The 11579-nt window shown below is 41.2% G+C and overlaps 1 protein-coding gene across 2 annotated transcripts in view; it reads left to right on the top strand.

The window, feature by feature from the left end:
- Positions 1-237: 237 nt before the first annotated feature.
- LOC141075828 (MARVEL domain-containing protein 2-like) overlaps positions 238-11579 on the top strand; it is an 82074-nt gene continuing 70732 nt past the window's right edge. The window contains exons 1-2 of one of the 2 annotated variants that reach the window (XM_073562970.1): positions 238-412; positions 5232-6418. In XM_073562970.1, the coding sequence (XP_073419071.1) occupies positions 5378-6418 (1041 nt within the window). In that variant the 5' untranslated portion in view covers positions 238-412; positions 5232-5377. The remainder of the gene's footprint in view (positions 413-5231; positions 6419-11579) is intronic. The other variant, XM_073562971.1, reaches the window with a different exon arrangement.

Below are 11579 nucleotides of genomic sequence, written 5' to 3'. Positions count from 1 at the left end.
CTGGGTTCCGGCAGCATTTGAGAACTTTCATCCTGCGCTCGTAACAGCACCTCCCCCGATCACATATTGATGGCCAATCCCAAGGATAAGCCATCAATAAAAAATAGTGCTCAACCTCTACTACAATTAATCATTTACTTTTGTTATCCTCACTATTAGCCATTGCGACATAACCCATTGAGAGGCTACAGTGCTAAACCGACTTCCAGAACACCCTCCTTTCTGAGACCTGCGTTACGGTTAATGGATAACTTGATATTACATAGTGCATGTAGATAACAGTAAAGGAGACTGGGACTCCTGTCTCTCAAAATATGAGAGAGAGTTTTACCAGGAAGTGAAAATGTACGCTATGTGGTAATAACCCCCAATCGTGACACAACAAATGGGCCTAAGAACAGAAAGGAGACAGGTAAGACTCTAATGGAGGATTATTTATATCTATTCTTAGGAGACAACTGTAGAAAATTAGGTCATGAGGTTTCACTGTCTGTACTGTGCCTAAATTTGCATTGTCTGTCATATATATTATGAGATGAGCCTGAACATCCCACTTTGGTTTCTGATGTATAAGGTAAGCTCTGTAGGTTTTGCTAGATTGTTTACATTTTCAACCCTTTTTCCATATTGAACCTTTAACTACTTTGTAACACTGCCCGTCAGTACATACGCTAGTGAGCACTCGATTGACTGATATGCTATTGTAGTTAGATTTTGATTAATACTATAGTTGTTAATTTACAAGATTTTATTATATGATTAATTTTTCTATATTTTATATAATGTTTCAGTCGTTCCAATATATTTTTGTAAGCCTTAAAGCTATGTTATCTAAAAACATTAACCCTTTCCTGCATTAGGACATGAATAAATGTTCTTGGTAGTGGTCCACAAGTGTGGAAAGAGCTGAGGAGCTGAGACCATTCCACACATGATAGGTGTCAACTATGTTATATAACCGGTATTTGTATCTAACAGCTGCAGTTAGTAACCATTTAGATGCCTCTGTGAATCTGACAGCATTTAAATGTGGCTAGTGCTTGCACACACCTGCTCTTATTGGTACACTGCATAGCTAGCAAGGGGCAGAGGGTGCGGTTGCCCCAGGCCCTGCACTCTGAGGTGCCCACCCAGAACTATGCTACTTTTAACTATATCGACGAGCAGTGTGCCGATAAACTGCCGCAAGCCATGCGGCCACTATGGGGCCCATGAGCCGGAGGGGTCAGGTATCAGGGCCCCCCACCCGTCATCACAAATTCAATTGTATTGGCATCCTGAAAGCAATCATTCTCTGACGTCTCAGCGTAGCAGGCACAATGGCATCACTACATGACGCCCAATACCCTGGGCTGTGCGGTGCTTCATAAGAACACTCGCAGCAGAGGACAGACCATTGGGGGAATGGAGAGGAGATGTGAGTATTGTATATATTTTTTTAAAGCAGTGAGAAAATGTTGTTAGTCAGAATACAGTACAGAAGACTTCGTGGAGTGCATTATACTCTATGATCTATGGAGGACTATGGGGAGTGCAATATACTGTATAGAGGACTATGAGGTGCATAATACTATATTGATAACTTTGGGGAGTGCATTATACTGTATGGAGGACAATGGGGTGCACTGTACTATATGGAGGACTATAGGGAGTGCATTATACTGTATGGAGGACTATGTGGTGCATTATATTATATAGAGGACTATAGAGAGTGCATAATACTATATGGAGGGCTATGATATGTGTATTATAGTGTATGGAGAATTATGGATTGCTTTATACTATATGGAGGATTATGGGAAGCATTATCCTATATGGAAGACTATGGGTAGTGCAGTATACTATATGGAGGACTATGGGAAATGCATTATACTACATGAAGGACTATGAGGAGTGCTGTCTACTATATAGAACACTATGGGAAACGCAGAATACTATATAGAGGAATATGAATAGTTCAGTATACTATATTATGACTATGGGGAGTGCAGTATACTACATGGAGGACTATGGGGAGTGCAGTATACTACACAGAGGACAATGGGAGTGCATTATACTATGACTATGACTATGGGAGTATACTAAATATGTAAGGCTATGTGGGAGGCTATAATATTTGGAGGGCTATGTGGGAGCCTTTATACTGTATGCAAGCAATTTTACAGTGTGAAGGTTTGTGTGGAGTCCATCATACTGTGTGGAGGGATGTGTGGGAGGCATTATACAGTGTGGGGAGGTGTGGGGCCATTATACTGTAAGTAGGCTTATTATACTGCAACGAGAGCTGTGTAGTGGTTACAGTTGGGGGATCATACTGTGTTGAGGTCACCATACCTTTTCGTGTTAGATCAGTGGTGGGGTACAGTAGGGTCATCATACTGTGCCTGTGGAGGAATTTACTGTGGGATTATCTTACAGTATTTTGGGGGCACTGTTGCTGACATCATACTTTGAGTGCAATGAAAGGGGAATCTGGGGCTCCAGTAGGAAGAAAACTTCAGGGCACACAGTACCACACAGTAGGTGCAGTAATAGGGACACTGTCATGATCCATTTTTGGATCTGTGTCAGAGTCTGGACTCTCTTATATAAACCTTTTTCCTTTCTGGCCCTCGGGGGTCAATATGGGTTTTTACCCCCGGTGGCAGCTGGTGCTACTACAAATTTAGTGAGTCTGCTGCTGGGTTCCCCCCGGTGGCCGCTGGTGTTACTACATGTTTAGTCAGTCAGTAGGTGCGACGACTCCCTCCTTCCTGTAAAGGGTCATCAGGTGCTGCAACTCACTGTTGGTGATATTATTCATTTGGAGACCAACCAAGCTGGACTCAGGAGCAGGCTGTGTTGCAGTGGAGCTCCAGCTATCCCCTTGTTCTGGTGCCTTACTCTGCTGCTCGGAGAATTAGCAGCAGAGAGAAGCTAAGACTTGTTTTTTAGTTTATTTTACCATTAGGTTTCTGTCGTATCTTTCCTTGTTTGTTATTTGGTGCAGTACACGTTTTCCCTGGGGGTTTAGCTCAGGGCTAAACAGGAGATAGGGACAGGTCGGGGACTTGGGCCTCAATACCATCAAGTGTACCCCCAAGTTAAGGAGAGTCAGGGCACCCGCTTAGCCTGAGGGGCAGTTCAGGGGCCCAGGTTCCACGTCTCCTGTTTTCCCCCTACTGTCCCGTGACAGACTCATAGTGGCAGTGGCTCAGCATTGGGGTATCAGCAGGATAAGCAGTTTTCAGGTTGGGGATAGATGGGGATGGTGTCTCAAATGTGAAAAGCTATATTTGTCTTTATGTAACCTCTGCAGCTGAGTCCTGGCTGGAAAAGTTGTCACTATATGATCACCATAAGGCAGTAATATCAGTGTTGGTCTTTGTATAGAGATTTTTTTTAGTAATAGCGTGGCCATCTGCTGAGGTTCTCCAACATCCACAATTAGGGCGTGCCACCATAGTTGTAATCAGGGTTACTTGGTTAGGGGCCCAGTTTGAAATTTCTCCCCCCCCCCCGAAGCAAACTCCTAACTATTCCTTGGCGATGAACACATAGGTTACCAATGCAGCCTAGGGCCTATTATCTTGACAGTCCTGTGAGGCCCAGGGACAGGTTGAGCTCCATATAAGACTATGATTTTTCTGTATCAAAATGTTTCCAGTAATTAATCCTGCACATCGACTTGGATGAATTTTAGCCAATTCCTTAATACAAAACAGCTTTGGCTGTTACATTGATGGGTCTTCTCCGATGAACTGCTTGCTTCAGGTCCTTCCACAATATTTCTACGAGATTAAGGTCAGGACCATTCCAAAACTTTAACTTTATTCTTCTCTAAACATTCTTTCGCAGAACTACTAGAGTGTTCTAGTTTGTTGTCTTGTTGCATGACCCACATTCTCTTGAGATTCAGCTCATGGACAGATGTCCTGACATTTTGGTTTAGAATTTGGTGGTATGATTTAAAATGTATTGTTTCATTAATAATAGAATGCAATCTTGGGCCAAGTGCAGCAAAATAGGCCCAAAACATGTTACTACCATCACTGTATTTTACAGATGGTATGAGGTATTTATGCTGTTGTGTTTTTCTTTCTCCAAAGCATAACCAGAATATGCATTACATTAGTTTAAAAAAAAAATAACGCTGCTATTTTAGAAATGTTACAGATATATAAATTTTTGTATAAAAAAGACATACAAACTGTAAAAAAACCCTCTGCTCTGCATTTTAGAACACATCAAGCCCGACTCAATTAGGGGGATTAGTAAAACTCTAAACCCTACTAAGTTATTTAATTGATATGTCTAGTATTACTTACAATACTTTTTTGTGAACCCTGACATACATGTACATCACTGCCAGGGTCCATGTGTATGGAGCAGGCTCAGGAGCTGTGCCTACTGCATACAGGGCAAATGCTGTCAGCAACACAAAATTGTCTTCTGCCCGTAACAGCTGCAATCGGCGTTAGCCATTATCGCTGCTGCTTATTTGATTTCCGCTGTCAATCACTGTCAAAGGCATTTACATTGTAGGCATGCAGTTGTATCTGTGCTATCTATAGGCTGAGCTCCAAAGGAGATCACGATTTATACCACATACTGCAATACTGTACTTATCGAACATTAAAGTCCCCTTGGGGGAACTAAAAAAAATAGTGTCAGAACTAGTGATGAGTGAGTATACTCGTTGCTCGGGTTTTCCCGAGCATGCTCGGGTGTCCTCCGAGTATTTTGGCGTGCTCGGAGATTTAGTTTTCCTCTCCTAAGCTGCATGATTTGCGACTGCTAGACAGCTAGAATACATGTGAGGAATGCCTCTTTGTTAGGGAATTCCCACATGTATTTAGCCTGTCTACAATTCACAAATCATGCAGCTGAGATGACGAAAACTAAATCTCTGAGCCCACCAAAATACTCGGAGGACACCTGAGTATTCTCGGGAAAACCCGAGCAACGAATATACTCGCTCATCACTAATCAGAACTGTTGCACCCAGTAATTTGAGTGATACACCACTGGATTCAGCTTCTCTGTTCCTACATTATGCTGCCCTCAGATGAGGTAGCAAAAACCTACTGACAGATTCCCTTTAACAGTGGTGTTCGCAGGAATCATGACCAATTGTTATAATTTATTAACATTACCTGGTTCATTGGTCAATGGATAAAAAGTAAAAAAAAAAATGCGTATTGTTTAATAGTTTAATATTGTTTAATATTGACTTTTCTTTTTTGTTTTAGCTTTTTTTTCTATGCGAAGAAAAGTTAAATATACCACGTGGTTCATAAACTAGAGCAATTTCTCCTTCGGGACATGGGAAAAGAACTGATGCCTACAGATATATTTTCAGCAGCATTTTATGTGAAGTCACATTGATAGAACTGATATGTCTTCCTCCTCTTTACTTGCCGAGAAGAATAGAAGCCGAAAACCAGTGGTGTGGCCAACAGAGACTACAAAGTGGGGGGATGCTCCAAGTTTCTCATTTGATTATTATGATCATGGTACACGCAAAGAGCCTGGAACATCTTGTCTCCAAGATTTTGAGATTAAGGAAAGAAGTGGATTAAAGCCTGTCCAGCATTTCATCCCTGACTCTTGGAAAAGATTTTTTAGGAAAGGCAGCGCAAAAGGAGAATGCTTAACCTTAACAAATCTAGAAGATGTCCATAATTTGTCAGCAGTTTCATCACTCAGAGATGTTAGCCGGGAAACTAGTCTTGTTCATCAGAGTTTGGAGTCATCTTCAGCCAGCACCAATGCCATTCAGAAGGTTAAGCAAAAGAAATCTCCAGATTCTATTGAAAGGAAAAATCAATTGTGCACCGTTTATGGAGAAAAGGTAGCAGCATACAATTTAAAATATTCCTACATGAAGTCCTGGCCTGGATTGCTAAGAATCATGGCAGGAGTACAGTTAATTTTTGGTGGTATGATATTTGCCTGTGCCTGTGCCTATTTACAAAAGGATTACCAGTGGTATAATCTCTTTGGCACGGAACTCCAAAGAACGATGCCAGGTGGCTATACTTATTATGGCCCGATGACTCCATTTGTGATGCTTGTTGCCAGCTTGGTCTGGTTTGTCACTTTAATCCTTCTAGGATTGGGGCTGACTCTATACTATCGCACTATTCTCCTTGACTCACACTGGTGGCCTCTCACAGAGTTTGCCATCAATATCGTCCTGTGTCTTTTATACATGGCAGCAAGCATTGCTTATGTCAATGATATAAACCGTGGCGGTCTCTGCTACTCTCTTTTTGCTGTAAACCCACTGATTGTAGCATTCTGTAGAGTGGAAGGAGGTCAGGTGGCTGCAATAGCTTTTCTCTTCTTCAACATGCTCTTGTACATGGCCAGTTCGTTGGTCTGTCTAAAAATGTGGCGACATGAAGAAATGCGCAGGCAGGCTGGAAATATTCAGGTGAGCGGGATTCATCCTCTGAAATCTCACTCATGTTGTAACACCCACCCATTCCAGTATGTATGTCTTTTTCACTTTGCCCTGCTCTGATTTTACTTTAGTTGAATCTGCATTTGTAACTCTTCTTCTCCTTCTCATCTTCTAGCTAATTTCTGTGTCTTCGGTATCATCTAATATATAAAGCTCAAAGTGTGTATGTATGTATGTATGTATGTATGTGTGTGTGTATGTCCGGGATAGGCATCCGCACCGTCGCAGCTGCAGCCGCAAAATTTGGCACAGTCGCACGTCTGGACCCCGAGAGCGTCCTAAGCTATGTTGTGAGGCGAAATTTTAACCCTGCGCGTTCCAATTCACCAAACAAATTTTCCCCTATCTACATGCTGGGGGAAAAAGTGTGTGCATGTCAAGCCCCGCCCCTCATTATGATGTCATAATGCCCCTATTTGCATACTGGGGAAGCAGTGTGTGCGTATCAAGCCCCGCCCCTCATTATGATGTCACAATGGTTGCCATGGCGACGCTGATGTCATCATAGGTTGCAAGCCCTGCCGCCGCTCATTATGATGCCATAATGGTTGACTATGGGATGGAGGATGTGTGATGGTTAAATGGGCACGGGACTATGGGATGGCGGATATGTATATGGGCACGGGACTATGGGATGGAGGATGTGTGATGGGTATATGGGCACTGGACTATGGGATGGAGGATATGTATGACGGGTATATGGGCACGGGACTATGAGATGGCAGATATGTATGATGGGTATATGGGCATGGGACTATGAGATGAAGGATGTGTGATGGGTATATGGGCACTCAACTATGGGATGGCGAATATGTATGATGGGTATATGGGCATGGGACTATGGGATGGAGGATGTGTGATGGTATATGGGTATGGGACTATGGGATGGAGGATATGTGATGGGTATATGAGCACTCGACTATGGGATGGCGGATATGTATGATGGGTATATGGGCACGGGACTATTGGATGGAGGATATGTGTGATGGGTATATGGGCACGGGACTATGGGATGGAGGATAATTATAATTTGCTATAACTAACCACAGTTAGTTACTATGCCCGGGCAGAGCCGGGCTCTTCAGCTAGTTCATTATACATTTGATAAACCACTCCAGTTGTTCTGTGGTTGCAGTATTTGGTGCTCTTTAACATGTACAGTACCAATAAGTTGTCTCTGCTGAATGGCTTTATTCAATATAAAACAGATTTTCCTTCGACAAAGCTGAAGAATGTTTGTAGATGAGACATAGTTTCATTGGAGACATTTTCAAGATGCCCTTTTGTAACTCTTTTTCATTTTCATACAGTTGATATACAAACTGGACACGTCCCTGTTAAAATAGCAGGTGAAAAATCATACCAAGAATCATTTCAGAACTTTTCCTACCTTTAATGTCACCAATAAACTGTATATTATGATTGAAAAATAAACTGAAATCTTTTTGAGTGGAAAAGAAAAATAAAGTACTAAAATAATGTGGTTGTATAAATATGCTCAGCCTTAAAGGGGTTGTCCGATCTAAAATGAAAAGTCTGCAGTCACTCAGTGTGACTGCAGACTTTTGAATCCTTCCAGCGCACGCACTGTGCTTTGCGGGGATTCGCCATTGTCTGATTCAGAAACTGCGGTCAGGTATGCAATATGCATACTCCTGGGCAGAACAAGTCTAGAAATGCCGTGGAGCACTATAAAGACGGTCATCGAGGACTGGCTTAAATTTGACACAGCAGTCACATCACATTGCTTAGAACTGGACATCCATCAAAAATTGATGGAGAGACAAAAATAAAATAGGTCCAGGAGGATCAAAGTCTTGGAATGGCCCAGCCAGAATCCGGATCTGTTTTCAATAGAAAATCTGTGGGTGACCTGAAGAAGACTGTACAGAGGAGATGGTAGCCAAAATCAGGAGCAGAATAATCAGAGGAGAAGTATAATAGAAATCCGTCACCACTTCTGTATTTATCACCCACTCCTGGTTACAGATACTGATGTGAAAAACTCACCAAATACTCAATGTGTGAACATGGCCTTATTATTGTTAATCCAAATCAAAATGATTTCAGTTTCTCAGTGGATTTGTACAGATTGTGGGAGACGTTAAAGGTAGGATAAGTTCTCACATGATTCTCTTGGTGTGATTGTTTTAACAAGACAATTGGCATTTTAATAGAGGTTTGTTGATTTTTTTTATGTACATGTATGCAATTTGTGGGATAAATAGTCTCATGAAAATTCTATGGGTCAGTGCACAAAATGATATAGTTTTATATTTTAGTGTTTTTGTAAAACAAGTTGTAATATTTTGGCATCATTTTTCATCATTTTCAAGTAAATATAATGTATTGTTTTTTGCTTCTTTTTTATGCCATGTATGATACATTGTTATTTTTTCTATGTTCTATTACAGCTGCATTATCATATATCTATTTTTTTATTTAATTAAACGATAATTTATTTGTTCTACTAAACAAAAAAAGGAACAACTAGAAGATGCAGTTATTTAAGTGTTGGTATAATACAGTACTTTTAATCATATTCTAAAGCAATATTGCCTGTCATTGTAAGGGTAGGTTCACATGAGCATCGTGCTGTCCGTGATAAAGACAGCACACGGACGAATGTTACTCAGTGGGCCAGGGCAGATGAACGATTTTTTTTTCACTGACCAAATCTGCATGTGAATAAAAATTGCACCATGTACTGATTTTCTTCCAAGTTTCATATAGAGGCACAGTATAGCATCTGATTTTTACATATACATTGCAATTCATTAACCTAGGAAACTGTGAGTGGTCCTGTAAATAATTAATAGATGCTGCTGTAGAAAAAAAAGCTATTGCACATAAATGACAACCTAGAAAAAAAAATTGTCCGAGTTATCAATATCAGCAAGTACCAAGTTTTCTATGTGTGGTTATCACCCGATTGCTAGTTTCAACAAAATACAGTAATAATACTACCATACCTAGTTATCCAACAGTATATAAGAGCTATCTCTGTTACTTCTTATAGCTGCAATCAAAACCTGTACACACATAGAGGCACGTGGCACTTGGTAAATGCTATCACTCACTAGTACATATATATACACACATGGTCAAAATTGTTGGTACCCCTCGTTTAATGACAGAAAAACCCACAATGGTCACAGAAATAACTTGAATCTGACAAAAGTAATAATAAATCAAAAATCTATGAAAATAAACAAATGAAAGTCAGACATTGCTTTTCACCCATGCTTCCACAGAATTTTTTTCAAAAAAATAAAGCTCATGAAATAGGCCTGGACAGAAATGATGGTACCCTTAACGTAATATTTTGTTGCACAACCTTTTGAGACAATCACTGCAATCAAACGATTCCTGTAACTGTCAGTGAGACTTCTGCACCTCTCCACAGGTATTTTGGCCCAATCCTATTAGAGGGGAGATATGTGTCACTGCGCTTAATGGAGTCAGTGATATGAAACCAGAGTATTTTCATCCAGCACACTATGTGTTGCAAGGGTTAAGTTAAAGTTGCATAATGGCCTGGTTTCATGTGGACCTTCATAGAGTGGGTGGGAGGAGGTTGACTTTATCTCCATCTGCAGAGCTGCCAGGACCTGTGTGATGTCATGATCATGTGGTCAGTCACCTGATGGAAAAAGTCACATGATCTGGGGTTTAAATAAATGGGCTCTACAGGCAGTCTCAGTTCAGTGCTTTTTGTGATCTGAAGAAAGACTGAACCTGTGCTGCTCCAGAGTGAGATGCCGCCCGCATACGTATGGACTGTGTTGCAGTGTTTTGTTTTTTTGTTGTTTTCTGTTTTAGCCAGAAAGGCTGCATTTATTTTCCCTTCCTGTTGGTTTATGCCGCTGTACAATAAACCAACTGAAGATTTAAAGATACGGTGTTCCTATTTTCTACCTCTTTATACCGCCATGTGAGTTGGACAACCACAATGCATACAGTATACACACACGCTCACACACACATACATGGATGCACGTGATACTTGGTAAATTGATAAATGCTATCACTCACTAGTGTATGTATGTGTATATATATATACATAAATATATATATACTAGCTGAAGAGCCCGGCATTGCCTGGGCATAGTAACCAACTGTGGTTAGTTATAACAAATTATAATGATTATATTGCACATAAAAACCGTGAATCTAATCCTATCCTGTGTGATACTGACTGCTGAGCCGTGTATCTAATACTATTCTGTGTGATACTGTGGGCTGAGCAGTGTATCTAATCCTATCCTGTGTGATACTGTCTGCTGAGCCGTGTATCTATTCCTATCCTGTGTGATACTGACTGCTGAGCTGTGTATCTAATACTTTGCTGTGTGATACTGACTGCTGAGCCATGTATCTAATCCTCTCCTGTGTGATACTGGACTCCCCCTGCAGTCTGTGTCAGAGGGTGGTCTGTGTTGGCACGGTAATAAATTGTGTTATTTCCAACTTTACAGAAGGATGATAACACCATAGAAATGATAAGAATAATAGGCCTCAGTTACGACAACTGTCTACAAAGAAAACTGTTGCTGATAGCAACCAATCACAGTTCATTTTTCATCTTTTAAACAGCTCTGGGACAGCGTGGCGAGTTTTGAGTGGCGACTTTTGTGTTTGGACTTTTATGTGGCGAGGTTGGTATATGTGTGGTGAAATGTGTGCTGAGGGTGGTATATGTGTTGAAGCACGTGGTAGTGGGTGGCGCATTTTGTGTGTGTGTTCATATCCCCATGTGTGATGAGTATCCCATGTCAGGGCCCCACCTTAGCAACTGTACGGTATATACTCTTTGGCGCCATCGCTCTCATTCTTTAAGTCCCCCTTGTTCACATCTGGCAGCTGTCAATTTGCCTCCAACACTTTTCCTTTCACTTTTTCCCCATTATGTAGATAGGGGCAAAATTGTTTGGTGAATTGGAACGTGCGGGGTTAAAATTTTGCCTCACAATATAGCCTATGACGCTCTCGGGGTCCAGACGTGTGACTGTGCCAAATTTTCTGGCTGTAGCTGCGACGGTGCGGATGCCAATCCCGGACATACACACATACATACACGCACACCCACATTGAGCTTTATATATTAGATATATACGCTCTTTTATGCCGT

The sequence above is a fragment of the Dendrobates tinctorius genome, unplaced genomic scaffold, assembly GCF_039654945.1.
Source record: "Dendrobates tinctorius isolate UK_male_01 unplaced genomic scaffold, ASM3965494v1 ptg000374l, whole genome shotgun sequence".
Taxonomy (NCBI): Eukaryota; Metazoa; Chordata; class Amphibia; order Anura; family Dendrobatidae; genus Dendrobates; species Dendrobates tinctorius.
Note: the sequence above shows the minus strand (reverse complement) of the source record. Positions and strands in the feature narration are given on the sequence as shown.